This window comes from Macrobrachium nipponense, chromosome 12 (assembly GCF_015104395.2).
Source record: "Macrobrachium nipponense isolate FS-2020 chromosome 12, ASM1510439v2, whole genome shotgun sequence".
In the NCBI taxonomy this organism is placed as follows: Eukaryota; Metazoa; Arthropoda; class Malacostraca; order Decapoda; family Palaemonidae; genus Macrobrachium; species Macrobrachium nipponense.
The window spans coordinates 36,544,767-36,549,766 of NC_087205.1; the positions used below are offsets into that span (position 1 = coordinate 36,544,767).

Genomic DNA, 5,000 nt, shown 5'->3' on the forward strand with positions numbered 1-5,000 from the left:
ACTATTCATTCGATCCTGAGACCTAGGCGCTGGCGTGAGGGATAGTATCTCTCTCTCTCTCTCAAAGCTCTCTCTCTCGCGCTCGCTCGTTCGCGTGTCTGTTTCATTAAAGTAATGTAACTCACATTTGTATTTGAGCAGGTCACTCAGTAATTGTCTTAATGTATGTGTTGTTTGTGGAACCTGAGCATAGTGTTATTGATATTATTTTAGTGAAGGCGCCCGCGAAAGAATGTAACAGGCCTTTTCTTTTGAATCAGGAGTTGCAACTGCGTTTGAAGGTATTTTACAAATGTTTTGAAGTGCACTTCGGGGTTTTATTTTACAGTTTGGATAAAATTATAATTTTCAATACATTTTTCTTTTGCTTTGTTCTTTAGACATGTCCATTTTATATGCTTAATATTTGTACTGTCAATGCTTTAATTGTTTTCATATTATGCATTGTTTTTTTTTGTATTGTATTTATTTTGTTTAATTATTTTTAGTAATATTCTATTGTTTTTTTTGTATTGTATTATTTTGTTTTAATTATTTTTAGTAATATTCTATTGTGTAATTGTTACAATTTAACACTTGCAAATTAATTTGTATTTAATTAAATTTCATTTCAAATTTAATTAATTGCTTTATAATTTTAAAATGTAATTAATTTTCTTGGAATAAACTTTGATTTAATTTTGCTTAATAATTAATTCAAGAATTAATTAAACTTTTGTTTTCAAGTAATAACAATTTCCCTGAGATTGTGAATTTCACTTATAAATTTTGAATTTAGAAATAAATTTTTTTATTTAAAATCTATATGAGCATTTTATTATATCACCAGTATTATATTTTATTTCTGTTTAGGTAGAAATATAGAGTGGTAATTGTGTCATTTCCCTCAAATGAATCAGAATAAGGGAAATACTTAGTTTTGAAATTGCAGGAGTGATGCTCTTCAATTAAGATTACCTCACATCCATTTTAATGAACTTAGACTGATTGTTTTCCCGACTGTTCAGTTCTATAAGGGATCACTGTTACCTTTAGAGTATTCAGTCGTTTAGTATTTGTGATGAAGTGTCAGGTGTCTGGCTGTAGTGAGGTAAGCAATGACCAAGTACTTGATCAAACTGTGCCCCAAGTACAAAGGGTGCCCTAGACCCAGGAATAAAAGGGTCTCTTGCGCTAACAAGTACAAATGGTAAGTATAGTAACCAGATACTTGGCAATTTGGGTTAACAAATATTAATGTTGTCAAGACACAGATCTTTGGCTACTTCCCCCGAGTATTAATGGTATCCAGACCCAGATACTCTAGGCCACTTTGTCACAATATATATATATATATATATATATATTATATATATATATATATATAGATATATATATATATATATATGTGTGTGTGTGTGTGTGTGGTGTGTGTGTGTGTGTGTATATATATAATATATATATATATATATATATATATATATATATATATATATATATATATATATATATATTAAGAGTAAAACCAGCACTTTGTACATAAAACATCCTTTATTTTGTTATGACTACCTCCGGTTTCGGAGTAACTGTCTCCATCATCAGGTCTATACAAAAACACAAAGAAAAATAATTAAAAATCACTAAATTACAATCGATCATTAGAATGGAAGTAATGTTGCACAAAGGTTATTATTTGTATATATAATAAAAAAGAGTAATGTACAAGCATAAAAAAAGGGAAAGGAAAACAACCAATATTAAAAAAAGTAAATACCTGCATCATGAATGCCATACAAACATTACACCACTAAAAATTTTTAAAAACACAGCATCTCCGTGGACCTCTCGTTGTTACTGATGGAAGGTTTCAAAACTTTAACGGTGTTATAGACAAAATAGAGAGAATGGAAAATGAATCTAACCTTAGAGGGGTGATCACTATTTTCTGTGTGATTCCCGTATGGCACTGAATGGTGGTTTTTGCTAAAAGCCTGTTTGTCCTAACCGGCCTTCCTAAGTGTTTCAAACCATCGTACACGTGCTTCGGCGCTTTGTTTTCCCCACGTAAATTGCATTACAGCAATTGCACTCGTATTTATAAACACATGAGACTGTAGTTCTGGGGTACGATGTCTTTGTACTTGAACAAACCACCAATAGTATACTTAGGCTTGAACACTACCCTAACATTACTTGATGGATAAAAAAAATTCTCTTTAAAAGATTTAGTAGTCTATTTTTTAACAGAAAAACTCTTATTACCATAGTTAAACATAGTAAAATAATTACAGTACTTTGGCCTATATATATATATATATATATATATTATATATATATATATCTATATATAATATATATATATATATATATATATATATATATTATATATATATATATACAGAGAGAGAAGAGAGAGAGAGCGAGAGAGAGATGAATGAAATCTTCTCCCATTATTCCCCCAGTGACTGCCGCTTGTTCTCGACGGGCGTGGCCGAGTCTTCGTGCAAACCCCTGTGGAACTCGTCCTTCATCTGGGAGGGACTCGGGGCCGACCTGCTCCTGGGGCTCACCCTCGAGCTGACGGTGTACGACTACGTAGAAAACGGAGATAACGGATTCTTGGGTAAGATTCTCAAGATTCTCAAGATTCTCAGGATTCTTCTCCTCTGGGAATTTACCTTCGTCGTCTTCTGACGGTGTATTCTTTCGTTAAGTGTGTTTGTGGGTTTAATGCGAATTCGTTTACGTAGAGGGAGTTAGGTTGTGGGATGGGAGGCCCGGGGATGTTGCTACTGAAAATCTGCAATACTAATGCACATATTCTTATATATTTTAACCTGAGGAATCTTCAATAATGATGTGTATGAATAAATATATTATATGATACATATATATTGATATATATATATATATATATATATATATATATATATATATATATATAAAACATATATATATACTAGATATATATATATATATATATATATATATATATATATAGATATATATATATATATATATATATATATATATAACATATATATATACATATATATATATATGTATATATATATATATATATATATAGATATATATATATATATATATATATATATATATATATATATATATATATATATATATATATGTAGTATACATGTATATATATATATATATATATAACTATACTATATATATCTATATACTATATATATATATATATCATATATATATATCTATGATATACATATATATGTGTATATTATCTATACATAAATATAATATAGATATATAAAATAAAAACTATATACCTACTATATAGTATATATATATATATATATATATATATCATATATATATATATATATATATGTATACATACATATACATATTAACGAATTACGTTAACCAGTTCTTTCTAAAGCAGCCATCCTGACTGAAAAACTCTCTACTCCCGTATAAGTGGAGTGATGGCCTTTTGAACAGATAAAAAGAAACTCAAACTCGAACAGGTAGGACAAAATAAAGTATGTATATAGCAGCACATGACAAATACATCTATACATGAATGCTGGAAATGATTCCATAACGAAATAATATTTCTTGAGGGATTTTTCAACCGCACTTGTTACGCTTCGGGCCTATCTTTTAAATACGTCAAAAATAACATAGATAACTTTTTTCATCCACCTGGTGCAGTCCATTTAGCACAGAAACTTAGATACTATGTTAAATTACCTTATATACAGGATAGGATGTTTTTGCCCTCCCTTAAAAACATTTTAAACTACCATTATCCAGTAGTTGATCACAGATTCACTTGTATGAACCCTAGAACCATTGGTAGCTTCTTAAAACACCAAGAGAAATTGCCCTCCTTGATGCAGTCTGGTTAGTGTATTTATTTAATTTCTGCCGATGTATTCTGCAAACCTACGTAGGAAGTACGCGCCGGTTGCTCAAGTGAGATGTGATGCTCATAGAGGTGTAAGTTAGCGAACGAGCAGCAAATTAGCCACCCCTGAACAATCAAATATCAGGAATCACGCCAGAATCTGTAAGGCAGACATAAGTTACAATAACTTTAAGGTCATTATGACGTCACCATATGAACACCACCTCCTCGTTTTTGAAAGTTTGGCAATTAAGAAAATGGCAATTTCATTTAACAACCATACCACCTCAGTACATTTGTATACAGCATAAAGCCACGTCACTTTGTTCTTTGCCTCTTCTTGACTTTTTTCCACCGTCCTGTCACGGGTCGACGGGACTCTGCTTCAGCAAGGTATTTTCCTCATTTAATTTTTTTTTTTGTTCAATATGCTTTTATTCTTAATTTTACTCAAAAATATTTCAATTGTTTATTCTTTTACATTACCCTTTCTTAAACATGTTTTGAATTGATGTAATTTTAATACTCTAAGATTTTTTCATTCGTAATTTTCCGTAGAAATAGTTTAATTGATAATAATTTTTCGTTAACTTGCTTAATTGTTTTGTATTAATGTAAGACCTATTTCTTGCCTTTAGCCTGAAAATGGGACTTTGTCTCAAAACGTCGCTAGCCAATAAAAAATTAATATATATATATATATATATATATATATATATAATATATATATATATATATGATATATATATATATATACAATATATATATATACCATATTTATATATAATGATTTGATACATCCAACATAATGGAAGTAATGAAATTTCTCCAAATATGTCGACCATACTATTTCATTTATGTTAAAACGAACATATGAAAGGTTACCAATTGCAAAAAAAGAAAAAAGAAGAATGACGTCTAATTAGAAGGAACTGCTATCATAATACGATAATGCAAAATAAATTTGTCGGTAAACACTAATTAACGTTCTTATAGAATCCGACTGTCAGGAAAAATTCGCCAATTATTTTTATGTGTTTATCTCCTAATTAAGGTTATTTATCTCTAATGCTGGTCTTTTCTCCTTTTCCTTCTTCTATCAGTCACTTATATATATATATATATA

General features: G+C 29.4%; 1 protein-coding gene across 2 annotated transcripts in view; it reads left to right on the forward strand.

The window, feature by feature from the left end:
- The window catches only part of LOC135224489 (regulating synaptic membrane exocytosis protein 2-like), a 418,548-nt gene that overhangs the window by 402,614 nt on the left and 10,934 nt on the right, over positions 1-5,000 (forward strand). For both annotated transcript variants that reach the window (XM_064263493.1, XM_064263494.1), the window contains exon 20: positions 2,442-2,602. In XM_064263493.1, coding sequence (XP_064119563.1) covers positions 2,442-2,602 — 161 coding nt within the window. The remainder of the gene's footprint in view (positions 1-2,441; positions 2,603-5,000) is intronic.